Source organism: Urocampus carinirostris, chromosome 2 (assembly GCF_059441175.1).
Source record: "Urocampus carinirostris isolate Australia breed hairy pipefish chromosome 2, RoL_Ucar_1.0, whole genome shotgun sequence".
Classification (NCBI taxonomy): domain Eukaryota; kingdom Metazoa; phylum Chordata; class Actinopteri; order Syngnathiformes; family Syngnathidae; genus Urocampus; species Urocampus carinirostris.
The window spans coordinates 5598978-5620473 of NC_142350.1; the positions used below are offsets into that span (position 1 = coordinate 5598978).

The window sequence follows — 21496 nt, forward strand, 5'->3', positions numbered from 1 at the left end:
GGTGCTTTTATGCACTTTTTATTTGCTTCCCTTAGTACAAACTAGGTGAGTTTCAACTAAAAAGCATGCCATTCCTGACAGTCAAAAGCATACAAATCTACAAATATTCACTTTTTCATCAAGGGGAGTAAACTTAGTCCAGTTTTGGGATCGGCGATGCACCTCATGAGTAGCTGGAGATAGGTGAGGTTCTCTTGCGTGTTTGGATCAAAAAAGCCCTTAGTGTCGTCATCAGAATCAGACAGAATCTGGTTCATTTCCTCGGTAAAGTAGCCTCTCTGATAAGCCACCTCTACTGGAACCCTGTGGCTGTACACTGGGTCTATGACGCCCCCTGTGGCAATTTGAGCCTCCAGGAGACGGATTCCGTGATCTTTGACGATCAGGTCTTTCTGCAGGGCCTGGAAAAGAGATATTGTCTTTTCTGTGTAAGGGTCTCTGTATCCTGTAACAGCTCGCTCTGCTGAGAGAAGCTTCTTCTGCCATTCACCGCCAACCAATCCCAGGTCCACAGCCTCATCTACCGAAAGTTTCTTGTTCTTGACCGGGTCGATGACAAAGCCAGTGGCTGCCTGGGCTTCCAGCAAAACCAGTGATGTTCCCGGAGTTAGCAGACCCCTACACTTGGCTTCATAAATGCTCAGGGTCTCTTTGGTTGACTGCAAGTACACCCCTGCAATGCAGTTGGTCCCTTCCAGATACCTCCGCACTGAGTCCATTTCACTTACTTCCTGGACTGTGATTGTTCCTGTTTTGAGATCTTTGTAAAGGTCTTCATCGATGATCTTGGATTCAAGCAACTCTGTAGCACTGACATCCTTTCTCAAACCATGAAAACTTTCAGTGTCTGTGATTGTGGTGGTGGTCTTTGTGGTACTGCTGTCGACTTTAGTTTCTGGTATTTGACATATGACAACTGACGAGTGAGTTTTGGTGTGCTGCTGAATGATTTGTAGGATGATCTCCAAAAAGCGATCAATCGTGATAACACCAGACTTGAACTGTTTGACAAGCTCCTGCCTCTTTTCCTCATTGATGTATTGGGAGTAGAGCAGATCCCACAATGATGCTATAGTTCCTTGATACTTTCCGCCAGCTCTGGTGGTAGTTGTGGATTTCAGTATTTCTTTCGTGGCCTCGTCGACAAAAAAGTAGTACTCCCCTTTCTTCACAATGACCAAAAGGCTAAGTCCAGTCTTGGGATCTGTGATACATCTCTCAACCAGCTGTAGATAGGTGAGGTTCTCTTGCGTGTTTGGATCAAAAAAGCCCTTAGTGTCGTCATCAGAATCAGACAGAATCTGGTTCATTTCCTCGTCAAAGTAGCCTCTCTGATAAGCCACCTCTACTGGAACCCTGTGGCTGTACACTGGGTCTATGACGCCCCCTGTGGCAATTTGAGCCTCCAGGAGACGGATTCCGTGATCTTTGACGATCAGGTCTTTCTGCAGGGCCTGGAAAAGAGATATTGTCTTTTCTGTGTAAGGGTCTCTGTATCCTGTAACAGCTCGCTCTGCTGAGAGAAGCTTCTTCTGCCATTCACCGCCAACCAATCCCAGGTCCACAGCCTCATCTACCGAAAGTTTCTTGTTCTTGACCGGGTCGATGACAAAGCCAGTGGCTGCCTGGGCTTCCAGCAAAACCAGTGATGTTCCCGGAGTTAGCAGACCCCTACACTTGGCTTCATAAATGCTCAGGGTCTCTTTGGTTGACTGCAAGTACACCCCTGCAATGCAGTTGGTCCCTTCCAGATACCTCCGCACTGAGTCCATTTCACTTACTTCCTGGACTGTGATTGTTCCTGTTTTGAGATCTTTGTAAAGGTCTTCATCGATGATCTTGGATTCAAGCAACTCTGTAGCACTGACATCCTTTCTCAAACCATGAAAACTTTCAGTGTCTGTGATTGTGGTGGTGGTCTTTGTGGTACTGCTGTCGACTTTAGTTTCTGGTATTTGACATATAACAACTGAGGAGTGAGTTTTGGTGTGCTGCTGAATGATTTGTAGGATGATCTCCAAAAAGCGATCAATCGTGATAACACCAGACTTGAACTGTTTGACAAGCTCCTGCCTCTTTTCCTCATTGATGTATTGGGAGTAGAGCAGATCCCACAATGATGCTATAGTTCCTTGATACTTTCCGCCAGCTCTGGTGGTAGTTGTGGATTTCAGTATTTCTTTCGTGGCCTCGTCGACAAAAAAGTAGTACTCCCCTTTCTTCACAATGACCAAAAGGCTAAGTCCAGTCTTGGGATCTGTGATACATCTCTCAACCAGCTGTAGATAGGTGAGGTTCTCTTGCGTGTTTGGATCAAAAAAGCCCTTAGTGTCGTCATCAGAATCAGACAGAATCTGGTTCATTTCCTCGTCAAAGTAGCCTCTCTGATAAGCCACCTCTACTGGAACCCTGTGGCTGTACACTGGGTCTATGACGCCCCCTGTGGCAATTTGAGCCTCCAGGAGACGGATTCCGTGATCTTTGACGATCAGGTCTTTCTGCAGGGCCTGGAAAAGAGATATTGTCTTTTCTGTGTAAGGGTCTCTGTATCCTGTAACAGCTCGCTCTGCTGAGAGAAGCTTCTTCTGCCATTCACCGCCAACCAATCCCAGGTCCACAGCCTCATCTACCGAAAGTTTCTTGTTCTTGACCGGGTCGATGACAAAGCCAGTGGCTGCCTGGGCTTCCAGCAAAACCAGTGATGTTCCCGGAGTTAGCAGACCCCTACACTTGGCTTCATAAATGCTCAGGGTCTCTTTGGTTGACTGCAAGTACACCCCTGCAATGCAGTTGGTCCCTTCCAGATACCTCCGCACTGAGTCCATTTCACTTACTTCCTGGACTGTGATTGTTCCTGTTTTGAGATCTTTGTAAAGGTCTTCATCGATGATCTTGGATTCAAGCAACTCTGTAGCACTGACATCCTTTCTCAAACCATGAAAACTTTCAGTGTCTGTGATTGTGGTGGTGGTCTTTGTGGTACTGCTGTCGACTTTAGTTTCTGGTATTTGACATATAACAACTGACGAGTGAGTTTTGGTGTGCTGCTGAATGATTTGTAGGATGATCTCCAAAAAGCGATCAATCGTGATAACACCAGACTTGAACTGTTTGACAAGCTCCTGCCTCTTTTCCTCATTGATGTATTGGGAGTAGAGCAGATCCCACAATGATGCTATAGTTCCTTGATACTTTCCGCCAGCTCTGGTGGTAGTTGTGGATTTCAGTATTTCTTTCGTGGCCTCGTCGACAAAAAAGTAGTACTCCCCTTTCTTCACAATGACCAAAAGGCTAAGTCCAGTCTTGGGATCTGTGATACATCTCTCAACCAGCTGTAGATAGGTGAGGTTCTCTTGCGTGTTTGGATCAAAAAAGCCCTTAGTGTCGTCATCAGAATCAGACAGAATCTGGTTCATTTCCTCGTCAAAGTAGCCTCTCTGATAAGCCACCTCTACTGGAACCCTGTGGCTGTACACTGGGTCTATGACGCCCCCTGTGGCAATTTGAGCCTCCAGGAGACGGATTCCGTGATCTTTGACGATCAGGTCTTTCTGCAGGGCCTGGAAAAGAGATATTGTCTTTTCTGTGTAAGGGTCTCTGTATCCTGTAACAGCTCGCTCTGCTGAGAGAAGCTTCTTCTGCCATTCACCGCCAACCAATCCCAGGTCCACAGCCTCATCTACCGAAAGTTTCTTGTTCTTGACCGGGTCGATGACAAAGCCAGTGGCTGCCTGGGCTTCCAGCAAAACCAGTGATGTTCCCGGAGTTAGCAGACCCCTACACTTGGCTTCATAAATGCTCAGGGTCTCTTTGGTTGACTGCAAGTACACCCCTGCAATGCAGTTGGTCCCTTCCAGATACCTCCGCACTGAGTCCATTTCACTTACTTCCTGGACTGTGATTGTTCCTGTTTTGAGATCTTTGTAAAGGTCTTCATCGATGATCTTGGATTCAAGCAACTCTGTAGCACTGACATCCTTTCTCAAACCATGAAAACTTTCAGTGTCTGTGATTGTGGTGGTGGTCTTTGTGGTACTGCTGTCGACTTTAGTTTCTGGTATTTGACATATAACAACTGACGAGTGAGTTTTGGTGTGCTGCTGAATGATTTGTAGGATGATCTCCAAAAAGCGATCAATCGTGATAACACCAGACTTGAACTGTTTGACAAGCTCCTGCCTCTTTTCCTCATTGATGTATTGGGAGTAGAGCAGATCCCACAATGATGCTATAGTTCCTTGATACTTTCCGCCAGCTCTGGTGGTAGTTGTGGATTTCAGTATTTCTTTCGTGGCCTCGTCGACAAAAAAGTAGTACTCCCCTTTCTTCACAATGACCAAAAGGCTAAGTCCAGTCTTGGGATCTGTGATACATCTCTCAACCAGCTGTAGATAGGTGAGGTTCTCTTGCGTGTTTGGATCAAAAAAGCCCTTAGTGTCGTCATCAGAATCAGACAGAATCTGGTTCATTTCCTCGTCAAAGTAGCCTCTCTGATAAGCCACCTCTACTGGAACCCTGTGGCTGTACACTGGGTCTATGACGCCCCCTGTGGCAATTTGAGCCTCCAGGAGACGGATTCCGTGATCTTTGACGATCAGGTCTTTTTGCAGGGCCTGGAAAAGAGATATTGTCTTTTCTGTGTAAGGGTCTCTGTATCCTGTAACAGCTCGCTCTGCTGAGAGAAGCTTCTTCTGCCATTCACCGCCAACCAATCCCAGGTCCACAGCCTCATCTACCGAAAGTTTCTTGTTCTTGACCGGGTCGATGACAAAGCCAGTGGCTGCCTGGGCTTCCAGCAAAACCAGTGATGTTCCCGGAGTTAGCAGACCCCTACACTTGGCTTCATAAATGCTCAGAGTCTCTTTGGTTGACTGCAAGTTAGAGGTAAGATTTATGGCCCGAGCCCGAACCCGAACCCGAACCCGAGGCAATTTCGGGCCGGGTCGGGCCCTGAAATGTCAGTCATACGGTCGGGTCGGGTCGGGTTCGGTCCTGCTTTTTTTTTTTTTTTTTTTTTTTTTTTTTTTTTTTTTTAAATTAATTAATAATGTGTTAAATGTTCATTAAAATATATACTTAAACTATGTATGGATACTAGACCAAGGAATACTTGTTATAAAATAAATAATTTGGATAAAACGGAGAAGGAGCTGTAATCGCTATTTTTCCGACTCCTATGGAAATTCCTCCCCCCTCCGATTTTAGATGAAAAAAACAACAATTTGTTTACACCGCGGGATCCAATGCAACCAGGGTTTCATTCAGAATAAAAAAGACATTACATACGGATATTATAGTAAATCAAATAAATATTATTTGTGTACAATTAGTTGTGATTGCGGAAATCATAGCGTACAGTGACGTTGGTGACTTTTCCATCCGCGTTAAAAAACGCATTTTGTAAAATACGATCGCGCTTTATTGTTTAAATAAACGCGATCTCCCAATGATTATAATTAGCTCGCTTTATTTTGTTTTAAAGCGTATTATATAGAATACGATCGCTTTTGTCGGAAGCGTACATTGACGTTGGTGAGATTTTCATCCGCGTTAAAAAACGCAATCTGTAGAATACGATCGCGCTTTATTGTTTAAATAAACGCGTTATATAGACTAGGATCTCCCAATGATTATAATTAGCTCGCTTTATTGTTTTAATAAGCGTTTTATATAGAATACGATCAGGGGGGGAGGGCTAATTTGCATAGGAGTCGGAAAAGGGGACAACATGTCAACACCCCCTCAATGAAAGTGCTGCGCTAAAATCTTAAAGGCGTACTACTACTGCTGCTGTGGATTATGGCCCAATGATCAAGTCGTCAAAATGACGGACGCCTTTAAATGTTTTCGCTACCTCAAAAAAAAAACCCGTCAATGACAGATTGCAGTGCAGACACAGAAATATAAAAGATGTAAATGTTTATACAGTTTTATTTAACTTAGGCCTAGATGTTGTAACAAAAGGCAGAGTTTAATTTGTTATCAAAAATCACACCTCCTTATAAATAAAATATGTAATTTCGGGCCCCCTCGGGCCGGGCCAGCAAATCCAGTTAATTAGTCGGGCCGGGTCCGGGTCGGGTTTAATACCCCTCGGGCCTGCGTCGGGCTCGGGTGCTTTTTTTGGGCCCGATCTTACCTCTACTGCAAGTACACCCCTGCAATGCAGTTGGTCCCTTCCAGATACCTCCGCACAGAGTCCATTTCACTTACTTCCTGGACTGTGATTGTTCCTGTTTTGAGATCTTTGTAGAGGTCTTCATCGATGATTTTGGATTCAAGCAACTCTGTAGCACTGACATCCTTTCTCAAACCATGAAAACTTTCAGTGTCTGTGATTGTGGTGGTGATAGTGGTCCTTGGGGTACTGGGGTTTGGGATTGTTTCTGCTGTTGTGATGGTTGTCTGATGCTCAATGGCCACCAAGATAATCTCCAAAAAGCGATCAATGGTAATAACTCCTGATTTATATTTTTGCACAAGGTCCCGCCTCTTCTCCTCTGTGATGTATTTTGAGTAGAGTAGATCCCATAGCGACACTGTAGTTCCCCGATACATCCCACTTGCCCTGGTGGTTGTTTTTGATTTCAGCACAAGTTTCGTGGCCTCATCAATAAAAAAATAAAACTCCCCTTTCTTCACAATAGGTAGTAGGTTCAGACCTGTGTTTGGGTCAGTGACACACCTCTCTATGAGTTGGAGGTAAGTGAGGTTCTCTTGCGTGTTGGGATCAAAAAAACCTTTGGTGTCATCATCCGGGTCGGACAGAATCTGGTTCATTTCCTCATCAAAGTAACCTCTCTGGTAAGCCACCTGCACTGGGACTCTGTGACTATAAACCGGGTCAATGATGCCTCCTGTGGCAATTTGAGCTTCCAGGAGACGGATTCCATGATCCTTGACGATAAGATCTTTGATCAGGGCCTGGAATAAGGAAATTATCTCACCAGTGTAGGGGTCGACGTATCCTGTCACGGCTCTTTCCGCTGAGAGGAGTTTCTTCTTGCACTCACTGCCGACTACTTTCTGCTCCACCGCTTCAGCAACCGAAAGCTTCTTATTGTTGACAGGGTCAATTACAAAACCAGTGGCGGCTTGAGCCTCCAGGAGAACGAGAGACGTCCCAGGAGTTAGCAGTCCTCTAGATTTAGCCTCATAGATGCTCATGACTTTCTTTGTGGATTCAACCCGAACGCCGGCGATACAGTTGGTGGCCCCAAGATATTTTTGGACGGATTCCATTTTATCCACAGTGTCAACAGTGACTTCTCCTTGTATGATCTGCGTGAATAATTCCTTGGAGATGATCTTTGACTCAAAGAGCTGACTTGCTGACACCTGCTTCCTCAGTCCTTTGAACTTTCTTTCTTTGGATGACACTTCTGTGATGATTACAGTGAGTATTTCGATTAACTCTTCAGCTGTTATATTCCCCGTCTGGTATTGTTGAATGAGCTGCTCCCTCTTCTTTTGGGATATGTATTCCGACACCAACAATTCCCATAAGCTCACCTCTTTACTTTGAAAATTTCCAACGTGGATAGCAACTGATTTGTTTCTAAACGCTATCTCTATTTGTTCCTTGGTATGAAAAACCTTGGATTTCTCCTCATGCATTGGTATCAAAAGCAGTCCAGTTTTAGGATCTATTTCACATCTCTCCATCAGCTCAAGATAGGAGAGTTTCTCTTTAGTGTTAGGGTCAAAGTATCCCTTTGAATTTTCAGGCAGGTTTATAAGGAGGACTTTCATTTGGTCATTCAGAAGTCCTCTTTTCACTGCGACATCAACCGGCACCCTGTGACTCATGTTCGGGTCCACAATTCCGCCCGTGGCTATTTGAGCTTGAAGAAGACGGATGGCGTCACTTTTTGGAACCAGCTGCTCATTCATAGCTTCAAAAAGAGAGATTATTGTGTCGGTGTAGGGGTCTTTGTACCCAGTGATGGCTCGCTCGGCCAGCAGGAGCTGCTCACAAACCTCCGGACCGATGACCTCCTCTTTGGCGGCTTCGTCCACAGAGAAGAATTTGTTTGATTGAGGGTCAATGAGCCATCCTGTGGCAGCCTGTGCTTCGAGGAGTAAATGTGCAATTCCGTCCGTCAACAAACCTTCTGCTTTAGCGCCATAGATGCTCAGAATCGTTTGCGAAGGATACACTTTAATCCCGGCAATGCTTCTAGATCCGTTAAGGTACCGTTGTACCTGCTCGGATTTGGTGATTTCTAACATTGTCACCTTGTTCTCCTGCACCTGTTTGAAAGTTTGTTTGTTGATAATGTCTGAGTCCAGCAATTGTTTGGCTGAGATGTGCTTCCTCAGACCCATGATGGTTTTGGGAGCTTCAATACTTTCTAGTTTTTCAATGCTAGATAATATTATGGTGATGATGGTGTGCTTGGTGACCTTTCCTGTTCGGAATTTTTCCATCAGTTCGCTTTGCTGGTCTTGGGTGAAGTAGCCAGAGTGGATCAAGTCCCAGAGGGAACAGGATTTTCCTGCGTAGCGTCCTAATGATATGGTCACCATTGTCTCTTCAAAAACTTGCTTCAGTTCACTTTCAGTGTAGAGCTTGATGTCTGTTTTTGAGGGGTTTGGTGTGCTTGTAAGCGGTAAAAGGAACAGTCCTGTTTCTTTATCCTTCAAGCACCTTTTCAGCATTTCCATGTATGTCAGATTCTCTTTGGTGTTAGGGTCAAAAAAGCCTTTTGTGTCATCACTGGGGTCTAATAGAATCTGATTCAGTTCTTCATCAAAATATCCTTTATGGTAAGCCACAGCGAGGGGTAAGTGAAGACATTTCAAGGGATCAATGATACCACCGGTAGCAATTTGGGCCTCGAGTAAGCGTATGCCGTGCTTCTTCACGATGAGATCCTTTTTTAAGGCTTGGAAAAGGGAAATCTTTTGGCCTGTGTAGGGATCTGTGTAACCGGTTACGGCCCTCTCTGCAGAGAGAAGTTTTTCATACATTTGAGGTCCGATTAAAATTTCTCGAAGTGCCTGTTCCACAGTGAGTTTTTTGTTTGCTACGGGATCGACAATGAACCCCGTGGCAGCCTGTGCTTCGAGGAGGCAAAGAGCTGTACCAGGTGTCAGGACACCTTTTTTCTGTGCTTGGTAGATGCTCATCTTCTGATTGGAAGGCTGTAGTATCACACCGGCTACGCAACTCTTCCCTTGTAGGTAGGCGCGTACGCTGTCTATTTGCAAGACGTCCTTTCTCTTCAAAGTTCCGTCAATCAAGTCGTTGTAAGTTTTTTCATCTACTATCTCGAGTTCTAAAAGGTCCACCACGGATACCTCTCCCCTGAGACCTTGAAAGCTTAGCTCGGCCTGTTGTTTTATCTCCTTGCTTTCAATGATGACTAAAATAGACTCGATAATTTCCTCGATTGTGAGTCTCTTCGACTTGAAAAGTTTGAAGAACTCCTGTCGTTTTTCCTCAGAGAGATACTCTGAGTTTATTAGGTCCCAAAGCGTCGAATGTTTGCCTTTGAAACGACCATACCGAACAAAAACGACCGTTGATCTGAAGACTTCCTTCATAGTGTCATCTATATCGACTTTGTGGATTTTACGTTTAAGTGGGAGTAGACAGAGTCCTGTACTGGGATCTGTAACACACCTCGCCATAAGCTGCAAGTAGGTGAGGTTCTCATTCGTGTTGGGGTCGAAAAACCCCTTGGTGTCATCATCAGGGTCGCTCAGGATTTCGTTCATCTCTTCGTTGAAGTAGCCACGCTTGTAGGCCACTTGGACGGGAATGCGATGGCTATTAACCGGGTCGATGATGCCCCCGGTGGCGATCTGTGCTTCCAGCAGCCGAATCCCATGATCTTTAAGAATGAGATCTTTTTGCATGGCTTGGAAAAGAGAAATGGTGGTCCCGTAGTAGGGGTCTTTGTACCCTGTTACCGCCTTCTCCGCGGAGCGCAGCTTTTGGCATAAATCGGGCCCAACAATCTTGGCTTTAATGGCATCGTCTACTGAAAACCTCCGGTTTCCGATAGGATCAATGATGAATCCGGTTGCCGCCTGCGCCTCAAGTAAAACCAAGGCGGTACCGGGCATAAGTTTGCTCCTCTGTCTGGCTTGATAGATGGTCAGAATCTGTGAGTCTGGCAGAAGAATGCCCGCAATACTGCTTTTGCCTTGGAGGTATACGTTCAGGTTTTCATCTTCAATCACATCCTTAACAGATTTTTTCCCTTTATTCAAATCTTCCAGGACCTCCTCACTGATTATATCAGCCTCAACTAGTTGTTTAGCGGTGACAGTTTCCCTGATGCCTTCAAAAATTACTTTGGTTGTCCTGACAGAGGTCTCAATAAATTCAAGAATCGTTGTGACAATCATCTCTATAGTGAGCCTCCTCTCCCGGTATTTTCGGATTATGTCTTTTCTCTGCTCTTTATTTAAATATTCTGACATGAACAACTCCCAGAGAGATACGTTCATTCCGGCATATTTGCCACACGTGACTTTGACTTTTTTCTGTTTGAAGGTCATTTTAGTCTGATAGTCAATAAAGGTGAAGTTCAGTTCATTGGATCTGTCTCGGAGAGGGAGGAGACAAAGTCCTGTGGCGGGATCGATGACACACCTTTCTATCAGCTGAAGATACGTTAAATTCTCCTGTGTGTTCGGATCAAAGAATCCCTTGGTGTCGTCCCCGGAATCCTCAAGTACGGCTTTCATTTCCTTGTCGAAATAGCCTCTTTTGAAAGCGACCTCCGTGGGGAGTCTGTGGCTGTGGATCGGGTCGATGATCCCTCCTGTGGCGATCTGCGCTTCAAGTAGTCGGATTCCATGTTCTTTCAATATGAGATCTTTGGAAAGTGCTTGAAAGAGGGAAATTGTTTCTTCAGTGTAAGGGTCTTGATATCCCGTCACGGCTCTTTCAGCGGCGCGTAGCTTAGTGTAGTATTCCGGGCCGATGAGTTTGTTTTTCACAGCTTCGTCCACTGTAAACTTTTTGTTCTCTACGGGATCGATCATGAATCCAGTTGCCGCCTGCGCCTCAAGTAAAACCAAAGCTGTTCCAGGCATCAGAATGCGATGTTTTATGGCTTCATAAATACTCATTCTCTGATTGGATGAGAGGACAGCGATACCTGCGATGCTGCCTTTGCCTTGAAGGTATTCCTTTACAGTCTCGTTTAGCATCACTTGCTGGGTTGTGGTCTTACCCTTCTGCAAGTCGTGGTAGATTTCCTTGTCGATGATCTTGGACTCGAAGAGTTCCGCAGAAGAAATTCCTCGTCTCAACCCTTTAAAGCTGATGAAGATGGGGAGAAGAAGCAGGCCCGTTTCAGGATCTACGAGACACTTCTCCACCAGGGTCCTATAGTTGACGTGTTCTTGTGTGCTAGGATCATAAAAGACCTTCAACTCGGACATCTGGTCGTTTAAAAGACCCTTTTCGTAGTAGCCTTTCTGGATGGCCGACTCAACCGGAAGGTTTGTCTTCTCGACGGGATCAAATAAACCTCCCGTGGCAATTTGAGCTTGAAGCAGTCTCAAACCATAATCCATGGGAACTAAATCTTTTCGCATGGCTTGAAACACCGAGATTGTTTGTTTGGTGTAAGGGTCCACGAAACCGGTGACGGCCTTCTCAGCAAAAAGGAGCTTCTCCCTCAACTCCGGTCCGACCAGTTCGTCCTTGACGGCCAGTGTGACCGGAAGCGCCCGGTTCTTCACGGGGTCTAGGACGCCGACTGTGGCTGCTTGCGCTTCCAGCAGCGCTAAGGCAGTTCCGGGTTTGAGAAGACGTTTCTTCATGGCGTTGTAAATGCTGATCTTCTTCTTGGACTTCTCCAGGTAGACGCCGGCCACGGGGCCATGGGTTTTGGTGGATCCGTCTCGCTTCATCTGGTTGGGATTGGCAGTTTCCATCTTGGTCTAGTGTGTGAGGAAAAACATTTGTATCAGAAGGACCTTCTACCATTATTTCTGCACTTTAAGTGCACTTAAAAATCCCAAATTGCCAGAAATTTACTAGTTTGCTTGTAGTCTAGAAAAGGGGTCTCAAACTTATTCAAGCTGAGAGCTCCTTTTTGTTACTAATTACTGCAAAAGCACCCATTTTGACATTCATTTCTAAAATAACAACCGAACATGTTATGAATATGTTGTTAATATGGTAGTACAAGGTCAATTAAGTGGGTTAAATAGACTCAATGAGCTACAATAAAATCATTTTACTAGAAAATGACAATGACCCAAAACTGGTGAGCTAATTTCAGAACAAGTCAGCAGTCACTTCAACTCTCCTCATGGGACACCCTGGTATAGGAAAAAGATTATAAAGCGCACCCGTTTTTTCCCGCTGCGCCTTATAATCTGGTGCACCATTTGCATGAAAATATTTTGGCAATATAATCCGGTCCGTTTGATAGTCCAAAAAAGTACAGTATTTTTGCAGGTAATTTGATGCGCCTTATCATCTGAAAAATAAAGTATTCGCGGATAACTGTTCTGTAAGATGTGCTTTATAATCTGTTGCACTTTATTTATATGATACATTTTCACCGAAAAGACAATATTTAGAGGTGCCTTTATAATCCGGTGCATTTTATTGTCTGAAAATACGGTGTTTTGGGAGGTGTGCTTTATCATTTTTGTCTGAAAAACATCTATTTTGCAAAAGACTGTTTTTGCAGGCTCTTTAATCTCGTGCACTATATATATGAACATCTTTCGCCCAAAAAACTATTTTTGGAGGCTGCTTTGTATTCCGAAAAATATGGTATTATTGGAGGTGCACTATAATCTGGTGCGCTTTATTGTCTGAAAAATGCGGTACTTCCTTACCGTGTGGATTGTAAGGCGAACATAGGGGACATAGGGGGTCACAAACAACAAAACCGAGATACCCGAAAAACCAGTGGCGTTTCGTTTTTAGTGTCGCACAGCTCCACGTTCCAAATTCCGCTACAGTTTTACGGCACAGTCGCCGCCCCTGCGGAGATAAGACCTCAGTTGCATCATTCCAACTCCATCGGAGTTAATCATTTTCAAATCGAGGGAGAGAAACTATAATTACGATGCCAAGTCGGTTCGAAGTGTGATTTTATTTATTTTGTTACACTTAAAACCTTCAGGTCTAGACTAGCAACCAGTCCGCTCAGGCAACACTACCGCAACGGCAGCTGGAGGGGGTCTTTGAGGAAAACCAAGAGATTTTACAAGATCCGCCTTCTGTAAATATTTTCCAATTGAAACACAAAGGTTCCATGATTGACATCTTACTTTTCAGATTAAATGATACGATAATTATAACGATAATGACTTGTTAAATTGTAATAACACAGCAATACTTATAATAAGAATAATCCTGAAACTGTCCCAAGCCCAATAAAAAGGAGAAAAAAGCTATTAAAGCCAGGTTGATTGCAACTTACGCTGATCTCCTTCCCATGTGCTGATTGCCGTGTCGGTTTTGCTGTCATCGTGAGTTACGAGTGTGTGTGCACCCATGTGAAAAAAACGAGTCCGGAAGCCTTTGAAGAGGCTTGTCGACTGTCGTGTATGTCAATATTACTGTGAGAAAACATTCAAAGTGGCTTTAGATATGTATATTAAAATTGATAGACATATAGACTACGAATAGATTAAAAAAATATTTACAGACATTACATACACTCATATATATATATATATATATATATATATATATACAGTGCATCCGGAAAGTATTCACAGCGCTTCACTTTTTCCACATTTTGTTATGTTACAGCCTCATTCCAAATTCTATTAATTTAATCTCTTATCTCAAAATTTTACACAAAATACTCCATTATGACAATGTGAAAAAGTTGTTTTTTTTTAACTTTTTTTGAATTTAATAAAAATAGAAAACTAAGAAATAACATTTACAAGCTGCCACCACCATGCTTCACTGTAGGGATGGTATTGGCCTGGTGATGAGCGGTGCCTGGTTTCCTCCAAACATGGCGCCTGGCATTCACACCAAAGAGTTCAATCGTTGTCTTATCAGACCAGAGAATTTTGTTTCTCATGGTTTGAGAGTCATTCAGGTGCTTTTTGGCAAATTCCAGACGGGCTTCCATGTTCCTTTTACTAAGGAGTGGCTTTCGTCTGGCCGCTCTACCATACAGGCCTGATTGGTGGATTGCTGCAGAGATGGTTGTCCTGCTGGAAGGCTCTCCTCTCTCCACAGAGGAACGCTGGAGCTCTGACAGAGTGACCATCGGGTTCTTGGTCACCTCCCTGACTAAGGCCCTTCTTCCCCGATCGCTCAGTTTAGATGGCCGGCCAGCTCTAGGAAGAGACCTGGTGGTTCCAAATGTCTTCCATTTACAAATAATGGAGGCCACTGTGCTAATTGGGACTTTTCAAAGCAGCAGAAATTTTTCTGTATCCCAGATTTGTGCCTCAAGACAATCCTGTCTCACAGGTCTACAGACAGTTCTTTTGACTTCATGCTTGGTGTTTGTGCTCTGACATGCACACTCAACTGTGGTACCTTATATAGACAGGTGTGTGCCTTTCCAAATCATGTCCAATCAACTGAATTTACTGCAGGTGGACTCCAATTAAGCTGTAGAAAGATCTCAAGGATGATCAGTGGAAAAAAAATGCACCTGAGCTCAATTTTGAGCTTCATGGCAAAGGCTGTGAATACTTATGTAAATGTGATTTCTTAGTTTTCTATTTCTAATAAATTCAAAAAAAGTTAAAAAAAACAAAAAAAAACTTTTCACATTGTCATAATGGAGTATTTTGTGTAGAATTTTGAGATAAGATATTAAATTAATACAATTTGGAATGAGGCTGTAACATAACAAAATGTGGAAAAAGTAAAGCACTGTGAATACTTTCCGGATGCACTGTATATATGTGTCTGTGTGTGTGTGTTTATGTGTATACTACCATTCAAAAAAATTGGGGTCACCCAGACAATGGTGTATTTTCAATGAATCAAAATGAGTTGCAAAAAACATAGAAAGTATAGTCAAGACATTGAGAAAGTTAGAAATAATGATGTTCTTGAAAAATAATATAATATTTATCCTTGAAAATGTTTTTATCCCTACAACTTTGCCTTCGTATATTTTGTGTGTATATATATATATATATAAAATTATCCTGCAACTGGCTGGCAACCAGTTCGGGGTGTCCCCTGCCCACTGCTCGAAGATAGCTGAGATGGGCTCCAGCACCCCTGCGACCCTACTGAGGACAAGCGGTGCAGATAATGGATAATGGATGGATATATATATATATATATATATATATATATATATATATATATATATATATATACGTATAAAGATGAATGTTTTTTTTTCATATTTGAGAAGAAAATAATTATGTACATTTTGACATAAAAACGCATATACTGAAAGAAATACATAAATGCACATTTTCAAAGACACGATGTACAGTTATACTGTTTTAACTTTATAGGTTTAATAAATGTACGTATTAATTTATTTTCCAGCTGCTCATCCTTACAAGAGTGGTGGGGAACTACGTTTAAAAAAAAATATATATATATATATATATATATATATATATATATATATATATATGTATATATATATATATATATGTATTTTTTTTAAATCTGACCAAACCTAATCGTTTATCCGCAGCGCCGTGTTGACGAGTCCGAGGTCACGAGTTGATCTCAGGCAAGCGTGACATTTTCCAAACAAAACAAAAGAAGGAATGTTGGCTTACTCCTTTTTTTTTTTTATTACTTTTCATACCCGAAGGGTGTCGACTCGCAGAGCAGGAGCCCGGCATGCTTTTTTATTCCCGGCGGAAACTAAACTCACTTTTTAAAAAAAGGTTACAGAAAATAACAATACACTTGACTCTTTGAAATTTAAACGGCCGCCACCTGTCACCCACTATAAAACGTAATAAAATGAAACCAACTTACTTGCAGTTCTCCTCCTTGCGAGGAATTCTCCAAGTGTGAGCTGGATCACCTCGGAAGTTCCATTTAAGGAGAGGCCAAACCCATCCCCTCGCCTCACCTCGCACCCCCCTTCAGAGGAACTTCCTCCTCCCGGGGCTGCAGGATGCCAAAAATTCTTGTCCATTTCCTTTGCGCTCCTCCATTGTGTTCTGTCAGATAAAAAGAGAAAAAAATAAGGGGGGCAGGGGGAGCGATAATTGTCAAACAGGTGCAGCAAGAATAAATGATTTACCTGGTAGCTGATCGAAAACAAACCTTGAAGCGAAGATCTAGATAAATAAATAAGTATTCTTGTGAGTGTATTCTTGATCCTCCCTTACGACAACTGCCTCTCACGATACATAATGCTTTATTTCTCCTCGAACGATTGAAAAAAAAAAAAAAAGCGTATACTCTTTATCCTCTGCATCGAACAATAATCTCTGATAATGTTTTTTTTTTTTATTGTTAAGTCATCAATGAGTGGCGCCAGGCAACTTTTGGACAATTTGACATATTACCTATGTTATTTTATTGATGTTCATTATGTTTTTTTCATTGTTAACCAAAGCAACATACATTGCAGCCTGGTCATCCTGAAAGAGGGATTACCACTTATGAGGCCCCTTCTAAGGGTTTCTTATTTTCCTAATGTTAAGGTTTTGAATTTTCCCTTACCCGTCTGTGTTACATCAGGGGATGTTGTGGCATGTACAGTCCTTTGAGACATTTTGTGTTTAAGGGCTTTACAAATAAATGTGACTTGACTTGATGGATGTTTAAAAGGATAGAAACAACACTCATGTACATGTGAAATGAAATGAAATGATCCTCTTGATCCTCCATATAGAGCCTCTAATGCTATTTATTGTTTTTTTTATTCCGCCGTTCTTTGGTCCAACGATCATTGCAGTGACGACTTTCAGTCATATTTGCCACGAGTCTTTGCAATGTCGTCTAACGCGCAAACAATCTAAAAAATGAGTGGAAACCAAAGCCGACGTTACTCAGACGACTTTGAGTGACTTGGCCGCCGCAATTAAGATTTTACTAGCCGGAGTTGGGTCGCGTCACCGGCTAGTGTAAGAACATCATAGCAGGTGTCGGTAGCATTCCTGTCAGATAAGCGGACATTTTTTGTTTGTTTTATCTTTGATCCAATCAGGTTAAACATTTTTGGGGGGGGTTTTATCTTCTTCGATCCGACCGAAAGTTTAAAAATGATAGCTATGCTTTTTCAGTTAGCAAGATAAGTAGAGTTGTTAGGGCATTGAGCTCTGCTTGGAAGAAAATGAAATGAAATATAAATGATATACTGTACTGTGAATATAAGTTGTTTAAATGTAGAGTAACTCCAGGCCTGTAGCGGGTGATACTTGAATCAAATACAATATTTTAACACACTCCAACAAACGGTTTATGTAAGTTTTAATGATTGTCAATCATGATTGCTATTTTTAGAATTTTTGTAAGTAAAAATTTACGTAAGTCTCAATGTTTATTGACCAGTTTCTGTACGTTTCATTGTTGTTTGATTTATATTTTTATTATTATTTTCATTATTCTAACTTTGTATCAGTTTGAGAAGTTTCAGCTAATTTGTCACCTTTTTTTATACAGATTATTTTTTTTTCCACACTCCTTGGGTACTTTTTACGTTTGTCTCATTTTCTTAAGTATTTATCTTTTTCAAAATACTTTATTTACGCTTTTTTTACCTTATAGTTTTACAAGTTTGAGTAGTTTTGATTATTTTCTTTTTGATAAAGAATTACATTTTTATATACTTTTCTATATGTTTTAATGTGTCTTGATTTCACAAGTTTGTATGTTTTTAACATTTTATTTAAAATTTATTTAACTGTAGCCCTTTGAGACTCTTTGTGATTAAGGGCTATAAAAATAAAAATGACTTGACTTGACTTAACTTAGTAATTGTAGGGTAATTTTATTTTATTTTTATAAATAATTTTATTGCCTTGGAGAATTATCTTGGCCAGTCCTGATGATCCTGTGATGTGACTACTGAAGTTTCCGTATGTGCAGAGTTCACGACAGTTCTTTTTAGGGTTCAAGGTACAGTTTTGTTTGTAGCTGATGCTCAGAAACTTTCTGTAATTTCTTTAATTTCACTGCTATGTTCTTGTGCCCCCAGATGAGTTTAAGTCTGGCAAGTGCGGCTGTAGTTTGAGCTAACCTGGCTATGATTTCTGGTTCTGACCCCTCTTCTGATAAGACAGCTGCAAGATATTTAAATTTGGTGACATATTCTAGCTCTTTGTGGTGATGGTGATGTTTGTGATGATACCTTTGGGGATTGTTGATCATTACTTTAGTTTTCTCTGTGCTGATTTTCAATCCCATACTGGCTGATGTTTTCTCCAGGCGATTGACCTCTCGAAGTTCCTGTTGGTATCCTGCCACTCCATCAATATCACCGGCAAAACGGAGGTTAGTGATGTTGTGTCCCCCAATACTGACTGTACCTTCATGTTGCTCCAGTGTTTCGGGCATGGTTCTCTCCAGGAAGATGTTGAATAAAGTTGGAGAGAGAATGCAGCCTTGACTCACACTGACCATGGATCGAAACCACGCTCCAACGGTACCTTTGATAAGTTCCACGCTGTTTGCATTTGCATACAGTAGTTCAATGGTCTGAACTAGTTTCTTGGCCATGTTGTACTTCCGCATGGTAGCCCATATAGCGGCTTGCCATACTCTGTCAAACGCCTTCTTGAAATCAACGAAAACCTTTTTTGGTGTTGTTGTAATGTCTTGCATAGGGTGCGTAGCTTAAAAATCTGTTCTGTGGTGCTATTTCCCTAACTGAAACCTGCTTGTTCTTTGGCTATGTTTTCAGCCTGTGGTTTTAGCCTGTTCAGTAGGACCATTAACATAACTTTACTTGCATGGCTGATGAGACTGACGGTTCTGTAGTAAGAGTATAGTTGAAGGTTTCCTTTCTTTGGTAGCATAATTACTAGCGATTTTTGTCCATGCAGATGGCCACTGTCTTGTTTCCCAGATCTTTCAGCAAATCTTTGTCAAAATGTCTAGTTTGCTCACCACCATTTTGTATGAGTTCTGACGTGATGTTCTAGATTCCTGGGGACTATCAGTTTTTCAGTGAGTTAATTTCTGCCTTTACCTCTTCTCTTAGGATAGGGAAGTCTGGTTTTAGAGTTTGGAGCAGTATTCTGTCCATTAATTCATGATCTCTTTTTCTTGAGTTAGATTGTTCTCTGCGTCATCCTGGATGCTGCTGACTTTTGTCTGTTTTGTTTGTGTGAGGTCTTTTACAATCTGGAAGGCTTTCTTTAAACTGTTCTTGTTGAGGCACTCCTCTAACACCAAGCATTGGTCTTCGATCCATTTCTCCTTTGCTTCACTCATGCTTTTTCTGATTTTCTTGTTGGCTGTTTTATACTTGGCTGCTCCTCCAGTGCTGTTTCTTTTCCTCTTTAGTTCTCGCCTCATGTCGCACTGTTGGAGGATTTCATTTGTAACCCACGGCTTAATCTTTTTCGGGTGTTTTCCTACCATTTATTTTGCTGCTTCAGTCATCGTCGCTGAGAACTTAGGGGTCAGGGTTTCGACATCTTTCTGGAGTTCTTGTGGTTGCCAAGAGTGTTTGCCAGCACCAAATTGTTGTAGCTAGCTAGTTCAAGAAGCTGTTGTCCTCTTTCATTGGTTTGTAAGTTAGGGCTGATTTAACATGTTTTCTCCAAGTCTCTATGAGAATTCACACCAATTTGGGTGTTTTGGTCGCCTTGCAGGATGATAATATCTTTCTTTGGTGCTTTGTCTATAATGTCTAGAGCAGGGGTCGGCAACCTATGGTACGCGTGCCACTGCTGGTTAACCAGTGGCACGCGAGCGCTCGGCAAAGTGATAATGTTTTTCTTTTATATGCGCAATTTTTACCTGAAATTTAGACATTTTCATTGCACGCTGTGTTGTTTGGCAGCTTTACGGTGAGCGTGTGTCTGCGCAGTGCCTCGCAGAGGAGGAGAGATCTGTGTTTTAACCCTCTCACCGGCGCGCGATAAATGAACGAATCACGACAGCCGAATCATGACGGCTCCTCAAGCAGAAAAATCTCGTTCTTTCCAGCCAGCGTGGACAGACGAATGGGGCTTTGTGCAAAAAATGACCGTGCCGTTTCTGCACTATGCCTCGAGAGCGTTGTACCTCGCACGTTAAGTGTTAATCGCCATGACGAGACGAAACATGAACATGAATTCAAGGACGAGTCTTACAAGGCGAATGCAATAAAACGCACCGTGTCAGACTCCCCTGCAAAATCCTGTCCCCGTCGCGTAAACGCGCATTTTGACAAATGCGATCGCATTCTATATAATAAGTTTATTAAAACAATAAAGCGAGCAAATTAAAACAATTAAGCGATCATAGTCCATATAACGCGTTTATTAAAACAATAAAGCGCAATTGTATTCTACAAAATGCGTTTGTATTCTACAAAATGCGTTTGTTAACACGGAAGAAATAGTCATTAACACCAGAGACGAATCAATGTATGCTATGACAACCACGATCACAACTAATTGTACACAAATAGCCTTTATTTGATGTACTATAATAGCCATATGTCATGTATTTTATTGTGGATGAAACCCTGGTTGCATTGGATCCCACTGTGTAAACAAATCGGGTTGTTTTTTTTTTTCATTTAAAATCGGACTTCGCTGCCTATACTGTTTGCAAAGTAAGACACACTTTAAACCTATTACAGTGGAACCTCGGTTCTTGACCATAATCCGTTCCAGAACCGTGGTCGAAAACCGATTTGTTCGATCACCGAAATCATTTTTCCCATTAAAAATAATGTAAATCGTTTTAATCCGTTCCAACACCCTGAATGTTTATCTTGAATGTTTAACGTAAACATAAAGCTAACCCAGGCTAATCGTACGTTCGCGTTATCGTAATCTTCCGTACGAAAGATTACGCTAACATGAACGTGTAAACATTTTAAAAAATCAGGTCGTTTACATGTCATTTAGCACCCGGATTTCCTCAACAAGTGGTGAGCGGTTCATTGGAAAGGGGGCTCCGTTCCAACACCCTGAATGTTGGGCTCCATTCCAACACCCTGAATGTTTACCTTGAATGTTTAACGTAAACATAAAGTTAACCCAGGCTAATCGTACGTTCGCGTTATCGTAATCTTCCGTACGAAAGATTACGCTAACATGAACGTGTAAACATTTTTAAAAAAGGGCTAAAAGACTTCGTACACCTATATTAAAAGCGAAAGCAAAACCAACACGATAACAGTTGGTCACTAAAAGAGCGATCTACACCCGTACGCCGCTCAGCATCGCACCCTAGCGTACCCACTCACGCATTACCGGCGTTCGAACTCCGATTTTTTGACCGAACAGCGAAGCAAGAATTTCTCAAAATTTTTGGTCGGACTCCGATTTGTTCAAACTGAGAGGCGTTTTGCAAATTTTATATTTCATTTTACTTATTCTTTTAAAAAATCAGTTCAGAAACCTTGATTTTATTAATTTTAATGATTTTTTTACAATTATT

The 21496-nt window shown here is 42.2% G+C and overlaps 1 protein-coding gene across 1 annotated transcript; it reads right to left on the reverse strand.

Annotated features, from left to right (window-relative positions):
- Nucleotides 1-2: 2 nt before the first annotated feature.
- Nucleotides 3-16043, reverse strand: eppk1 (epiplakin 1). The gene is made up of 3 exons (XM_088328543.1): nucleotides 15920-16043; nucleotides 6153-11907; nucleotides 3-4879 (listed from the first exon to the last, which is right to left on the reverse strand). Exons 2-3 carry the CDS (start codon nucleotides 11899-11901, stop codon nucleotides 108-110), a joined length of 10521 nt encoding a protein of 3506 aa, XP_088184669.1. The 5' UTR covers nucleotides 11902-11907; nucleotides 15920-16043; the 3' UTR covers nucleotides 3-107.
- Nucleotides 16044-21496: the final 5453 nt, after the last annotated feature.